Source organism: Podarcis erhardii, assembly GCF_964252035.2.
Source record: "Podarcis erhardii genome assembly, chromosome: 1".
NCBI lineage: Eukaryota > Metazoa > Chordata > Lepidosauria > Squamata > Lacertidae > Podarcis > Podarcis erhardii.
Genome location: NC_138497.1, coordinates 97,767,066 through 97,782,516, shown reverse-complemented (window position 1 = coordinate 97,782,516; position 15,451 = coordinate 97,767,066). Strand labels below are relative to the sequence as shown.

The 15,451-nt window shown below is 39.1% G+C and overlaps 1 protein-coding gene across 10 annotated transcripts in view; it reads left to right on the top strand.

The window, feature by feature from the left end:
• Nucleotides 1-15,451, top strand: part of NCKAP5 (NCK associated protein 5) — a 647,162-nt gene that overhangs the window by 551,031 nt on the left and 80,680 nt on the right. For 9 of the 10 annotated variants that reach the window (XM_081870235.1, XM_081870238.1, XM_081870240.1 and 6 more), the window contains 4 exons: nt 1,631-1,735; nt 5,614-5,805; nt 7,359-11,125; nt 12,702-12,879. In XM_081870235.1, the coding sequence (XP_081726361.1) occupies nt 1,631-1,735; nt 5,614-5,805; nt 7,359-11,125; nt 12,702-12,879 (4,242 nt within the window). The remainder of the gene's footprint in view (nt 1-1,630; nt 1,736-5,613; nt 5,806-7,358; nt 11,126-12,701; nt 12,880-15,451) is intronic. The other variant, XM_081870239.1, reaches the window with a different exon arrangement.

The window sequence follows — 15,451 nt, the reverse complement described above, 5'->3', positions numbered from 1 at the left end:
TGTCACTATGCAAGGAAATAGTCTTAGTGGAACATGTGCTTGATATTTCCACTTTCTTCTTGGAGTTTGGACAAAATGCTTAACACAATGTCTCTGGAAACTGTACAGTATCTGTAGCAATTTGTACATTTTGTGATTCCACTGCAATGCAGGAAAAATGACAGAAAGTAGTAATGCGAGTGAATATGAACTTTCCCCCAAAATTCTCGATAATCCTTTCCAAGCAAGTGTGTGTAGGTTTACAACCTACATAGCATTTGTTTGTTGAATGTGCATTCCTTATTTCTTGTTGCTCAAGACAGCTATAAACAATAGTGCAAGTGCAAAACAGCGTAACATTAGGCTTGAGTTTTGTCTTCTAAACTGAACTCACCTTATCTTCCAGACCCCCAGCTAGATGTGAAAAGTGGAATGTTGTATTCAAATTTAGATGGCTCTGTGTATTTCTGAATAAAATACAAGTAAAAAAAAACCTCAAAAAGAAAAGCAAGACAAGTGAACATCATTAAAAACAACCAGTTAAACCCAATTTTAACATTTTTACAAGCCAGCTTATTAACCAAAAGCCTGTCCAAATAAAAAAATGTTTTTGCCTGCTGGTGGAAGATCACCAGTCTAGGCTAGCCCAGCCTCTCCAGGGATTAGATGGTGGGACTCACCCCTTGGCCCTTTTGTAGTTACTAGCAGAAGCAAAATACATGGTGTAACTTGAGCACAGTACTCAAATTTGTTTGTTTTGCATTTTTCCCCAGGCTGCGCAATTCAGTAATTATTTATGCAGAATTTGATGTGAAATTTTTAATTTTTGTTAAATATAGAATTCACACAGCCCTGACTATATGACTGGCAAGAGAATATATATTACCAGGTTTGGAATCTTTTGAAGTTATCCAGCCAGGAGCCATGTTTACATAAATTGCAAAACTTATTGTATTTGCAATTAAAACAGACCAGGCTTAGCACTGACATAAAAACCTTAGTAATTAGTATACAGATTAATATGGGGAAATAACACCAGTTTAGCACTCCTTCCAAGCAAAACTGAAAGAATTGAGTATGTAATCGAACAGCATGTGAATTTTAATGCACAAAATCCTTTGAGTCCCTACCTCCCCGATGCAATTATTTTCTATTCACATTAATTGTTCCTAACAGATGACATTAATGACTTTGAGTTTAAATGTGTGCAAGGGAGGGCTTTGCAAGATCAATGTTGTTTGAAGTAGAGTCACTTTTATAATCATTTACCCGAGCTATAGCAACTGCTAAATAAAATAAAGTTAACCTGTTGATTGCTTAGTAAATGTTTAATATCAAGCCTTATTATATTAGGCATCAGTGGCTATAGATAAATGCATTTTATTCCTATTAATGCATCATCGTTATGTACAAAGCTGTGATAAGTAATCAAACATTGTAAGCTAAAAATGCCCTTACTTGTTCGTGCATTACCAACTCCATTTTATACTGCTAAGTTCTGGACTCAGTGAACAGAGAAATTAGGACAAAGCTCTTTTACCTTAGGTTTTCCCCTTGAATTTAACTGCAGCGGTTGGGATTTTCAAAATCGCTGATCTTCTGCATGCTTGTCAAATAGTTATGCTTTGGTCATTCTGTTATTTTCCCCCAGAAGCTTCATTCGCGCATCTTAGATCTGTCGTCTGGGGATTTCCTTTTAGAGGTAGAGAAGAACAGAAGTTTGATACCGCTGCAAAGTGCTGATGTTCAGGTTCATGTGAGTTTTCTTGAATTTGATTTCTTCATTTAGCACATTCTTATCTCTCCATGAAGTATGATTTAATGGAGGGGAGAGAGAGCAGGAACAAATAACACTCATCCTTGAACCTAAAACAGAGTGGAAGTAGAGATAACAGCATTTTCTTCTCTTCTCTGAAGTTCACTATAATTTCCCAGGCTATATAGGAAATAAAAAAGTGCCCTCTTTGCAAAAAGGCATAAATCTTGGCAGTGTCCCCAAGATACCTTTTTGGGGTATTGATTACATCTCAAAGTTTCTGAGAAATGGTCAAGGAGCTTTTTATTAAAGCTGGTGCACTGTATCATTCATCCTTGTTTTATGATATATTATGTATGAACTGTTAAAAATTCATGGGCTCTGGAAAAAAAACCACCTTTTCAGATGGGCTTAGTTTTTGTGCTTATTTGGCAAAACTTTAACTAGTATGCCTTTCATTTTCATTGAAAAAGAAAAATGTAACTCAAAAACAAAAGTTGCATATAGGCAGAATTAAAGCAAATGAGAATGGAAGCATTCATTTTATGTTTAAATATAAAAATTCAACAAAAATGCAATTTGCTGAAGTATGATAAAGTGTTTCTAAATGGGGTGGGATGGGGAGAGAAGCAATTGTTCCAAAAGTTCAGAAAGATGTTAATGACCTACCGTGCAATATGTAATTTAGCCTTCAGGTTAGATTATTCTAACTACCCAGTTTCATCCTGGCAATAGCTTGATTTAGACAATTGTCTTTTCTTCCTACTAACAATTATGTGTTTAAAATATAATCCCGCGCCAGCTTTTGTACTCTGATTTTATTAAAGTTGATGGTTTAAAACCCATGATTAGGGGAGGGGGAGTGCACTCATGAAAAGCAAATTAATAAACCAATTAACAAGTTAAATATATGTAATTAATGCCCCACAAGGGTGATCTTTGAGATCTTTTAAAGGAAATGTAAGAAAATTATTAGGATGCTGTTAGGAGGGAAATTCAGCCTCTGTAAAAAAAAAAAGCGGCTGCCATTTTAAATCTGCAATTTAAGAAGACATCAACTGTTGCATGGAATATTGTTCCAATGTTCCGGACTTGTCTTTAATGTGTTTGTATTATATTATCTTGCTTAGTCATTCTCTTTCTTTTTCTGAGATAAGAAAAGCTAGGTGTTGTTTTGTATCCCATCTGTTATATATCTATTCTATGTCTATAGAAAGGATGAAAATATCCCCTCTACTAGAAGAATCTGGGGGAGGTCATAAAGAGAAGTTGGGATCCAGTATTCATCTTCTCTAAACAATGCATGCTGCATGCATAGATGCATTTCATGCATGTACATCGAGACCTCAATTTAAAAATAAGAGTTATCTGTTACCATAATGCTTTCCATTTTTATCCACAAGCAAATCTTTCTGTGTTCTATGGGTCTTTTTCTCACACAAATGAGAATAGGATTTCACCCCTGCTCCTCCCATAATTGAGTGAAGAAATATTCTCTCGTTGATAGTTTGCATGACATTGGAGACCTTGGCAGATTGGACTGGACTCTACATGACTTCTGTCTTCATGTTCTGCTCACTATCCCTGCAGGTTGAATGTTCCACTGAAGCAGATCTATGCCTTCAAACAGAAAGTCAGGGGGAAAGGTTCGAGCCTAACCTCCTCCCTGATATCTAGTTTTTCATATTTAGAAAATATTTTTTTATGGAAAAGCATTCAGCCATGTGATAACATCTCTGATTTAAAGTCTGAAATACTACAATCCAGAAATACTGCTTGTGGGAACTGGGCTCATTACTTATCCATTCTTAACTCAACCAGTATTTTTGTGATTTGCCAAGATGTGGTCAGTTGTGATCTCAGAATGATTCTGAAAGTGTGTTGGAGCATTCAGATGCCGCCCTTAGAAAGCCCATCTCGGATCTCGTAGTCTGTGATGGTTATTGACTGGTTGATTGCTAATATGCCATTTCTTCAGAATGTGATTGAAGAGGCTGTGGCAGAGCAACTGCAGACAATCTTGAATGGCACTGATTATCTAGATCCATTACAGTCAAATTTAGACCTGGTTTTGAGACTGAATTTGCCTTAGCCACAGTGATCAGGACAGGGGAAAAGCTTTTGATACCATTGACCATAGTGTTTTCTTAGACCAGTTCTGTGGGATGACAGTCAGGCACAGTTTGTGGTGGTTCTGATCCTTCCTGCAGGTTTGGCTCCAGAGAGTAGCATTGGGAAAATGCTCCTCAGCCCCTTGGCATATATGTTATGGGATGCTGCAGGGCACTATTTTTCCCTCAGTGCTTTTTATCATCTATATGAAGCCGTTGAGAATGTCATCAGAGAATCTGGAGCATGCTGATAACACACAGCTTTATTTCTCCGTAACATCTGAATCAGGAGTGGTTGTGCAGGCTCTAGACCATTGTCTGGCTACAGTGGTGAGCTAAATGAGCATCAATAAACTGATTTTAAACCCTTGATAAGACAGAGGCTGAGCATTGTAGCCTTTAGGTCAAGTGTCACTATCATCACCCATGCATATTTCCTGCATTGCTCAATAGGCATGGAACGGTGAAGCCAGTTTCATGCAAAACCTACACTCCTGAGGACTTCATGTCCAACATTTTCCCACAGTTGTCTATGAAGATTGAGATTCATATTTACACACAAGGCACCTTGAGTATTTTAGTCCATGACAAACCTGAGTGATTTTTCAGGATTGTGAGCATTCACCCCATCAACTCAGAATGGCACCTCTAAGGAAAGGGAAAGAAAAACATTTGAATGAAGAAGGGAATCCTAATTGTGCAGAAGATCCATTTGGGACTCTGGATTTAGGTTGTTTGTGTCTACTCATAATGGGATAGAGAAGTATAAGCATCCACCTCCACAGCTTTCAGTTCTTGTTGTTGAGAAAAAATGGTTTTGAGATTAATGAAATTTGTTGCAAAATGTCAAGGAAATGTAGTCTTGTTGTTATTGATAACTTATGCAGTGCCTCTGCATAAGTTGAAAGAATTTCATAGCTGCATATTCATGAAGATTCTGAACTTTCAATAATATTTTGCCATATTAGGAAGCAGAAGATTTGCCTGGAAAGAAATTAAATGCTTCCACAAACTCCAGCAAAGGTTTAATGTTTTTACTAAAGTGCCACTCTTTCTTCATTATTCTCTTCCTTGAAGCTGGTATTTAGTCACAGCAGCTGAGATTGCATTTGGAGAGGGCCGATAACTACACAAGTACTAAAGGCAGCCATAAAGTGTCAATAAATAGCATAAGCAGGAGGCTTCAGCTGTCGGACGGTGACACAAAGATGGATTGTCCTGCATCAGAGACTTTCTTAGACAAAGCTTTGAACTAGATAGGAAACCAAAATTAGACTGTAATGGAGAGATTCCATTCTCCGTGGACATTCTGGTTGGGACACTAAATTAATTTACCTTGTCCACTTTGTAGGGCCTCATCTGTTATGTTGTGGGGATATAATGCACTTGTCAAGATGTTCTTGTACTGGCTTAACTTTGTTTCCAGTATCTTTCTGGAGCACATTGCTAATAAACACAGCATACTTCAAACAGACTGTCATTGAAAGGCCAGCTTGAATACTAGGATGTGCATGTATTTTAATAATAATAATAATAATAATAATAATAATAATAATAATAACAACAACAACAACTGGCAAGTTTCTAGATATTTTAATCTCATAATAGGTAAGAAATATGAGCACTGTGGTTTTAATATTCATTCAATAATTATTTATATCAGCATGAACAGCAAATGTGGGCTTCTGTTTTGTTTTCTTATATGAATGTGGTATGGAATTTTTTAACCCATAAAACAAAGCAATCTCTCTCTTTTTCTTGTTTTAGGAATGTCAGCAGAATATCAGATCTGGAGTACCTGCCTTGAAGTGCCAGAGCCAGTTAAATATGACAGGGCCTCACCGAGTTTATCCTCGAAGCAGCTGCAGCAGCAGTGAGCTCTCTCTGTCAAGTGCCTGCAGTGAATATTCCAGTGGCTCCTCCTACACTTGGAATGATGGGAAGGCATGCAGTAAAAGGGTAATGAAATAGGTTCATTTATTGTCATTGTCATTGTCATCATCAAGTTTATTTATGTGACACTTTTCCAAATAACAGTTCAAAGCAGCTCACAACATCAGCAAATAAACTATCAAAAACACACTTCATAAATATATATTTACATTCACAGTTGCAAATAGGCATCTGTGTGACAGGATGCTAGGCAAGATAGATCTTTGATCCGATCCAGCAAGCCTTTATGCTATTTTGTTGTTATTTTGTTGTTGGCATCAGTCTGTCTCAAGAGGCAATGGAGTGCACCTCTGGGGATAAAGTTGAACCACTGCATCAGCAGCACCAAATTGACCTCCTCGGGGCACAAGCCTGAGCAGTGTGTAGGGAGGTCTTGGGCTGCCCAGACAACAAGACCCTCCTCTCAGCCTTGCTGATGTGGTCCAGAGGGAAGCAGAGCAATACGTTTCACACCAGCTTAGCTGCAGGAGTTGCCAGAAGGAGGCGTACAAGGCGCCATCCAACCATCTTAGGGACTCCACTCCAGACTTGTGTAGGGTTTACCCCTTTGCCTTTTCTTTGCCCAAATATATCCCACAAACAGCAGAGGTTTAGGATCAGAGTTTTCCTTCTCCTTGATGGGCTATCTTTCCAAGTTACCTGAGCCCCCTCACTTGCCTCTACAATATGTGCAGAAACTGCCTTCTTGACCCTTGGACCCACTATTGGTCTTGTCCGCTCAATCTACCAGAGCCTGCCTTTACATGCAGGGGAAGTCCCTAACTCACTGAGGGTTTGAGACCCATTTGCTACCCTCACCTGGTTTAGCTGGCCAATCTAAGCAATTTCCCGGGGTGTGGCCACTGTTGCATGCAGACAGCTTCTAGGAGCTACAGGTGAGAGCTGAGTACAGGGTGGGGACCAAAGGTGGAGGTACTAGCCCATTAGGAGCACAGCGTGTCCCCCACCAGAGGTACTACCCCTCTTGTTAACACTCCCCACACCTGTTCTTATTAATATTTACTGAAATATGAAATACACTGTAGGCACCTCCAGCAACAGAAGCAATCTTTTAGCTAGAGTCTACATTCCTAGGCCTCATGGAAATGGGCCAGATGGAGGAGCACAGGATGAGTTTAGTAGCTTATAATATTTTAAGATATTTGTATGTGATGCCACATAATTCGAACACAAAATTGACGAGAGCAACAAGGGAAGTCAACACAGTGCTCTCCAGATGTTGTTGGACTACCAACTCCCTTCAGCCCCAACCAGCATAGCCAGTGGTTTTAGCTGATGGAAGATGTAGTCCCACAACATCTGGAGGGTTGCAGACCTTGATCCCTTGTATGCCAGGTCCTCTTTTTATTATAGCATTGTAACAGAACTGTCTGTAGAAAAAAAATACTATAAAAACCATAGGCCTTCTCAAGCTCCACCGTGTGGCCATTTTTACATGGTTGTACAATGTACAACCATAGCAATGAGAGAGAAGTCACTAGCTCAACATTGTCCTTTTTTCTTAGTAATGTTTGTTAATTTCTGTGGTAATAACTCTCTCTTACTTCTTTTAAAATCAGTCGTCAGTGAACTGGGATAAAAGAATAAGCATTGGTTCTTCGCTCCCCAGCAACCTTTCCAGTCCTGCTGATGATCTACCTCCAACTCGTATCAAGGAAAACCACATTTTGGAAGGGCTAAAGAAGTTACAGAAACGCAAAATATTACTTGAACCGCCTTCTTCTGTTATATCCAAATGGGGATACAAAGATTGCATGGACTCTAATGAAGGAATATACTCCCCTGGCATTAAGTGCAGCAGTCATAAAGAAGAGGTACATTGCACACCAGAGGAAATGGGGGCCATTTGCATTGAGCACCAGAAAAACTTTGTGTATGATTCAGATTCACATGAGGATGCGGATGATGAGTCTTCATCTTTAGCATTGCTGTATGAAGTACCAAGCAAAGACTGTAGGCACTACTGTAATAAATTAACTCACAGCGTTTCTGACAGCCTATTTGGTTGGGAGCCTGATAGAAAGCACTTGCCAGAAAGAGGTTCTTATTTTAATTCAAAAGAGAGACCTGAAAAACTGACTAGTTTTGTCAATGAATTTCAGTCAAAAGGAAAATCTTGCACAAATGTGAAGCTGCCTGTATTGCAAATAGATAAAAGTCTTGCTAGCCTAAGCTGGAGAGACCTTAATTTACACCTTTCAGATACTGATGACAATGAAATCCTGGACGAATTACATGTAGAAAGCAGTGATGAAAAAAGCCCATCAGATTTGTCATTAACTCCTTTTGTTGACAAGCACACAGAGAATTCTGATGTGCGTGTAAAGAAGGAAAATTGCCAGCATGTATCTTCAGAAAAAGAAGCAAGTCAGGTACTCACTCAATCGGGCATTAGGCCAAAGGCATATAATTTCATTAAGCAACAAAAAGTTATAAAGAAGACTTCTTCAGAAGAATGCATTACTGTTATATTTGATGCTGAAGATGGCAAACCTATTGAATTCAGTTCACATCAATCTGGAGTTGTCACTGTAACTAGAAATGAAATTTCAATCAACCACTCATGTACTGGGCCCAATGCAGAATACACTGAATGTTTACCTCAGGGAATAGTTAATTTCCAAAAAGCAATGGAAGCTAAGAACTACAGCATTTTGCAAGCACCTGATAATGAAATTGAGAGAAAGACTCTCCCAAATAACTTAGAGAATGAGCATGCAGTTGACCCTACTACATGCAACAGTCAGTCTCCTTTACTCCCCAAAAGACCCATGTTTCACAACATCCCACAGCAAAAGCTAATGAAGCCAGTTTGCAGTATTTCTTCCAAGCCTAGGTCTCCATCTTGTATGCAGGCAGGTAGTAACCAAAACCAAAAATTGACAAAAATTCCGAGTAGAGATAAGTTCTCGCCACAAAAAACAAATATCACAGTGAATGAATATTCCACTAGCACCTCTTCACACTGTCCTATGACACTAGAGAAATCTGTAAAATGTTCAAGGTTCAAAAAAGTGCAGAGTCCCACTAAGAATGCTGATTCAAAAGTAGATTTGCTTATTTCAAGGGCGCACCCTCTGCAAAATTCTAAAATGCTTGACAGAACAGATTGGCCCAAGAATCAGGTCCCAGAATCAACTTCAATGCCTCAACATTTTATAGAGTCAATTGACTGTGAAGAACCACCAACTAGAGATATCCATTGTGATTTTCCTGCTGTAGAAGCCAGATCTCCATCACCACCACCTCCTCCAGGCAGGTCAACGTCACTATTGATAAGACCAAACTATGAATATTCACCACCTGTACCCAATAAGCCAGGTGCAAGCATTCCCAGTGAGACAGTAAAAAGTCCAGTCATGTCACCACTGAAAACGGCCTCAATGTCCATTTTTCATAATGTGCATAGAATGCCAACTAACAAGCTCCCTTCAACACCTAAAGTCAAATTAAATCACTTCAATGAGAAAGGAGAGATGTTTACACAAAGCAAATGCATATCAGAGCAGCCCTCTACAATGTGCCAAGTCATTCCCAAAGTGTTTACAAAGAAAGTTCCTCCTAAAACCTCAAACCAATCAGTATCCTGCAATAATATACAATGTAATTCCAAGGATGTGTCCCCAGACTGCACATCACAAGATACAGATCTAATGCAAAATGGACTACTGCCTAAGGACACTGAAGTACCTCAGAAAAATAAATTTCCAAACAGGTTCTCCACATCACCAGATTGTCAGCCAGCAATGATTGGGAAACCTTTTCTGCCTCAGATTAATCACTCCCCATTATCACTGTTGTCTCAGGGAAGTGATGCTGGAAACATACCAGAAAAGAGTCTGAAACCACATCTGCCTGTAGGACTTAAACTACTCATAAAATCTCCTCAGCTCCTCAGAAAGAGTTCCACTATACCAGGGAAGCAGGAAAAAGACAGTATGAATGCAGCTTCCAAAAGCTGTGTGAATTCATCCAAACAGAGGCATGGTGAATCTTTAGCTCAAACCTCCATAGACGTAGCTGACACTGAATTAAGGAGTGCTGAGAATGGAATAAAAGAAAGTTTTGCTGGGGATCTTGGTATGAATCCAGCTTCCTCTGTTTCACCTGAGACTTGCTGCTTAATAGAACGAGGAGATGGGTTGGAAAACAGGTTAGTTAAGAGATCCATTTCTTCTAGTAGTAAGGCATACTTGAAGCCTGCTCTTGGTATGAATGGAGCAAAGGCCCGAAGTCAAAGTTTCAGTATTCACACAGGGGAAAAGTCACCTATACCTTCCACAGAAGGGTTAGGAAAAGTTCGGACCCAGATCATAACAAACACATCTGAAAGAGGGAATTCTTTAACGAGGCAGAACTCTGCTGTGGAAGGATTACAAATCAGAGCTGTTCCTGGTTCAGCAGTGATGTCAGATACGGTTTCAAACACGACAAAAGTTCCAGAAACTTCTTATTCTAGACAGGGTTCTTCTGCAAGCATGAGTAGTTCCAGCAGTCAAGTTGGTAGCCCAAGCAAACTACCATTCCATATGTCTCCAAAGGGGGATTTATTCTGCAGCATTTCAAAAACTGAGGACAACAAATCACCATCTCAGAGAGATGTCCAAAGTAAATCTTTCCATGATGAAAAGGCCAGCGAAATTTCAAAGCATCAACCAGTAAGCAAAAAAAGTGTTACACAAGCAGAAATGGCATTGGAGTCATCAACTAGTATTTCATCAGAACAAATTTTGCCACTTCAGAAAAATCTGGACAGCACACAATCTCCTCATAAACACGAAGCAGGCAAGGTAGTATTGCAAGAAGCCTGCATAAAGGCATCTGAAGCCTTGGAGAAGGTTTCAGCTTCATCTGTTTTGCAGCCCACAATAGAAGAAAAAGTCATGTTGTGCATCCAGGAAAATATGCAGAAGGAACAAGGGCAGAGCAAATGCCCTACCACTGAGACTAAACAAAAGAGTGGGGGGCCTTCTATTGCTAGCTGGTTTGGTTTTCGAAAGAGTAAGCTCCCAGCCTTGAGTGGTAGAAAAGCTGATATTTCTAAAGTAAAAATAGAAAAGAAAGAGCCGAAGGGTTTAGCTTTTGGAAGCAAGCAAACAAAATCGGAAAAAAGAAAAGACAAGAAGAAGACTGAACAGCACTGTGAAGCAGAAAACGAGATAAATAAGAAAACTCTGAATTGTGGTATTTTAGACAGTGTTCCAAAAGGGAAAAAAATGACAAAAGCCACACACAATAACCTCAGCCAAACTGGGTGCGAACAAAAGAACAGCTCTGCCACCACACACTCAGGAAAAGACAGCTTTATGAAAGAGCTTTTACACAGGTAAGGTTTTTGGAAATGTAGATTGAGATATAGACATTGTGAAGGCATGTAGATTTCATTTCATTCAAACTTCCATCTTAGTTTCTTTAGTAGGAAAGCACAAAGAACACACTTTACTATGCCACGATCAAGCATGCCCTCGCAATATGTACAATGTGGCTGTTTTCTCTTTCCAAACAGCATCCCTTTTCATCCCTTTTACTATGGCACATCACAAGCTGCTATATAAAATCCTGCTGACATTAAAAAGTAACTTGCAAGAAGCGCCCAGTAGCTGGAAGCACCTTGCAATGAGCATGCAAGCTGCTCATCCCAAAAAAACACAACCCCACAAACTTTCCACAAATTGACTCTCTTTTGTCTCTAGATTCCAGCTGTAGATGAGGAGCCCTGTAACACCCTTTATGGCCTAGCATCTGCACAGCCTTCTCCATGTCTCGTCAATCCCAGGGATTTGACTGGTGATGACACAAGGGAGAGCTTTCTTTCTGGTAGCACTTGGGATATGAAGTTCCTTCCTTAGTGAGATTAGCTCAACTCCCACTTTAGCAGCATTTTTATACCACCTCAGTACTACCACCCAGCTCCACAGGATTTCAGCAGACAAATGGTTTGTTTAATTTGTCTCTTTTCTCGTGGTTTCTTCTGTTATTTAGTCCACTTTGTTTATTATTATTTGCTTTTTAGTTATTCTGTCTGTCTGTTTTCCATTGCAGCTACTTGTGCTGACGCCCGTGAGGTAGAAAATTAGGATATAGAACATAAAATGAATAAATCATTTCAAGATTCTGGATAACTGGATACACCATACCTGTAAAATGATCATTCCTTTTGTGAAAAATCAGGCAATATTAGGATGTCAGAGAGTAGGATGTCAAGGAGCCTAGACTTTTCCGTGGCATACTATTTTTATAGCAAGAGAGCTTTTTAAAAGCATATGGCCATGCATTCAGAATTGAAACCCCTCTACTACCACCTGCCTCCTAGAATAGCATAGCCCAGTAAAACCTATACCACATGGCTGCTCCGATCATTTGTATCTGCTCTTTGTTAACCAGGTCAGTGGGCTCTGAAATTAAAGAAAAGAAAGACTTATAAAAGCTAATACAAATATTAAGCCATAGAAGGTTATTTTTTTTCCTAGGAAAAAACCCTGTAGGCATAGCAATATGGGAGGAAATGCATTGCCTGGTTTTGTTTTGTTTTTAAGGTCTTCTAAAATTTGCTATTGTTAATTGTTAGTAAATACATACAGCAACCAACCAGAATTAAGTACATTTATGGCCACCTTAGGCCACAAAGACATTCGGCAATAATGGTTCAGTGTGTTTTCCAATTTGCCTCCCAGTCATAGAAAATTTAAAATAAATCATTATATGTTGAAAGACTAAATTGATATAGTACCTGAAATTGCAAGTGACAGATTTGATCAAGGCTAGTTAGAAACATTTATCACTCACAGGTCTACGGGGAGAAAGATGCAGGGAAGTTACGTTAAACATTAAAGGAATGGTGAAAGTAGAGTGATTGAAGAAGGGCAATGTAATTTATCAGAGGAATCACTTTCCACCTACAGAGTTGATAAGAAAGCAGCCCAGCCGACAGAAAGTGGATCACATAATGTTTCCTACAGGAGCGTGTCGAAGGGCGGCTCCCAGGGATCTTCTCTTCCCAACAACTCTGTCGGCACTCAAGGAAACCAGAAGAAAACCAGCAAAACAAAGGCTGATATGGAAATACCAAATGATGCAGTGGTACGTAACAAGACCCTGCTGTCCTTAATTTTTTTTTTTCCCCCATACTGTTACTGCTCCAACACAGGGTAGAAATATGCTTGTCATTGCTGGGGAACGATGGATTAATGTCAGCATCTGATGGCCTGATTAGGGAATCCGATTATACTAATGCCCATAGCTGTCATTTGATGGAAACATATTCAGCCTTTTTTATGGCAATTTGCACTTGGTTACCTGTACTTTCAAGCCCACTTCAAGGTCCTAGTTTTCACCTTTTCAGTTGTTCCATGGCTTGAGACCCACATGTCCCCAGACATTCCTTCTGGATATATCAGCTACCCTGCTGGTTGTTCCCTGAAAACTAAGCCTTGCTTCATATCCTTCACTGTGATATAAGGCCTTCCATATCTAGAAGTAAGGTACTTTATAGTAGTGGCCTCCAGGACCTGGAGATGCCAGGGTTGGAACTAAGACCTGCCACTTGCAAAACAAGTGCTCTGCCATTGATCTGTAGCCTTTCTTCTACCACCACACTGCCCCACACACCAGGACCCCAATCTGAATCAGGTCCCCAGCACTGGCAGTTTGTGTGGGGTGGGAAAACTTTGTGTTGGATGTCACATCTGGGTTAGCCCTGAGAACACCACTGGACAGTTGTTTCTTTTAAGCTTCTTCTGTTATTGCTCTGAAAAAAGGAAAAGGTGAGTGATTAACATCCCGTGCATGCTGCTGCGTTCTACGAGGAAGCTTGAATTGTGAATTACATATTTCTCAGGGATATATGCTAAAGGTAAAACACATTTTCAAAGCCCTTCATGATGGGAATTGAAAAATCTATTAGCTCAGTATTGATGTTTAGGGTGCTTAAGGTTAAAAGTATCAGTGGCTTGCTCTCAACGTCAGGCAAATGTCTGCAAGCATTTGTGCTTCCATGTAAAGCAAGCTTTAACTAGAAGATATGCAAGGTCATTTGTTAAAAACATCTCAGAACCTGCATTCTGAATCCATATGCTTTGGAAAACTTTTTCTATCTCCCCTCCCCCTCTCCCCCCTTTCCCCTCTCCCCCTTTCTGTAGCAAGTAGCTTCTATAGTATCATCTTTTCTTTGAAAATGTAGATGTCCCCTGCATTATAAAACCACAAATTATAAGCATATCTAAGTCTGCCCTTGTAATGTCACTGAAAGGAATGAGAGAGAATGAAAGTCTGGAAATGTGCAATATGCAGGAAATTCAATCCAACTGATCTAGAACTTTGATAGCAAAGCAGAGCCCCTTATCACAGCCACTCAATTTAACTATGCCCCATTTAATATGGTGCTGACAGCTTAGGGTATATCTTCACTGTACAGAAGTATTTTTTTTTAAGCATGCTGCTTTTACAATTTCTTTTTTAACTTCCTTATTATTGTCTAATGGCACAGTAATTTGCAGAAGTTTTTGTCTCATTTTGTGAAGTCTTTGCAAATGTAACAATAATAGCCATTTAGGACTTTAAGTATATCTTCAAGAAACACACTTCATTTTATCGGGCAAGTACAAAGATTGTTCTGAATCTACATAAATAATGAAGAAATGTTAATTTTTTTCTCTTTAACTTCTAAGGACAAATTAGTCACGCTGCAAAGGCATTACCTTTTCCTTCTCCAGACTGCACTTTGTTAAGCTAAAAATCAAAGTGTTATTAGGACATTGTTTTTGAAGATTGGATTATATTATATGCTACATCTTTGTGGGTTTTTCAATACTTGATTTTATTCTGTAAATGAAATAGCTTGCATTACCATGTTGAAGCCATTTGGGTTGAAAGAAAAATGAGTGCCTATAATCTGTGTTTTGGAATCTGTTGTGTGTTTTCTTTTAATAATGACAGAATTGTGGGGAATTTCAGTTTGTCCTCTAAACTTGGTACTACTCAATCTCATTTAAAATGCATATATTATTTCCTGGTCTTCATGTCCTTTTCTCCCTTTACTGGCTTCTCACTTTGAATCACGTTGCAGAGAATTCAGTAAAAAGAGATAGCTGTGATTGAAAACACTAGCATGTGGTAGCATTTCCCATTGTGCATTCTTTTTTCCCTAAAAAAGGAGGGGGGGGGACATGCCTTTTTGAGAAAAACAGCACAAACCTTTTCAAAAGCCCTGAGCAGAGATGATTTCTTTTTCTTTTTACACTGTAACAATACAAGGTACATTTAGAGATGAGGGTCAAACCAGTAACTAACACTTGCAAAAGTTGATAAAGAATGCATGCCTTAAATTTCATCTGAATGGAAAAATCAAATGTGCCTTTTACATTTAATGCTCCTCTAAAGTGGGTTTTCAAAAGTGTATCTTTCATGCGCCATAGAATTAAGTCTTTTCTTTTTCAGCATGTTAATTAAAGGCTTAGGGTTCTATTATGCCATCACTTAAACACTTATCTCAGACTGTGGTTTCCTGGCGATTTTTATATACATTTTTAAGCAAAACATGTTCCATTAGCATCGTTGGAACAGATTGTTTGCGCAGGGTGTGCGAAACAAGGACTTTGCTGGAAATCTTGCTCATTTGCTTACATAAATAGTCCCATTTTGAACCTAACCATTG